Here is a 356-nt window from a genome sequence, read left to right as displayed (position 1 = left end):
TTGAAGTGGCAGTTACCAGTGGACCATCTGGTGCTGTTACAGGTTCAAGTGGATCATTTTCTCAAGTGAGAGCTTCAAGTGTACCATCAGCTACAGTGACAGGGACAAGTAAACTATCAGCTGGAGTTACAGAGACAACTGGACAATCCGTGAAAGTGGCAGGGACCAATGGACCATCTGGAGTGATGGTTTCAACTGGATTCACAGCAGGAGTGACAGGAACAACAGGAAATTCAGTTGGAGTGACAGGGATCACTGGACAATCAGTGAAAGTGGCAGGTACCAGTGGACCATCTGCTGGTGTTAGAGGTTCAAGTGGAGCATTTTCTCGAGTGACAGCTTTAAGTGGACCATCA

General features: G+C 47.5%; 1 protein-coding gene across 1 annotated transcript in view; it reads left to right on the top strand.

Moving 5' to 3' along the window:
* The window catches only part of MUC19 (mucin 19, oligomeric), a 151,205-nt gene that overhangs the window by 102,277 nt on the left and 48,572 nt on the right, over positions 1–356 (top strand). Inside the window, 1 exon segment of the mRNA XM_012638394.1 lies at positions 43–309. Within this exon segment, the coding sequence (XP_012493848.1) occupies positions 43–309 (267 nt within the window).

This window comes from Propithecus coquereli, unplaced genomic scaffold (assembly GCF_000956105.1).
Source record: "Propithecus coquereli isolate 6110/MARCELLA unplaced genomic scaffold, Pcoq_1.0 Scaffold13, whole genome shotgun sequence".
NCBI classification, from domain to species: domain Eukaryota; kingdom Metazoa; phylum Chordata; class Mammalia; order Primates; family Indriidae; genus Propithecus; species Propithecus coquereli.
The sequence above is the reverse complement of the archived record's forward strand: the minus strand, read 5'-3'. Positions and strand labels throughout refer to the sequence as shown.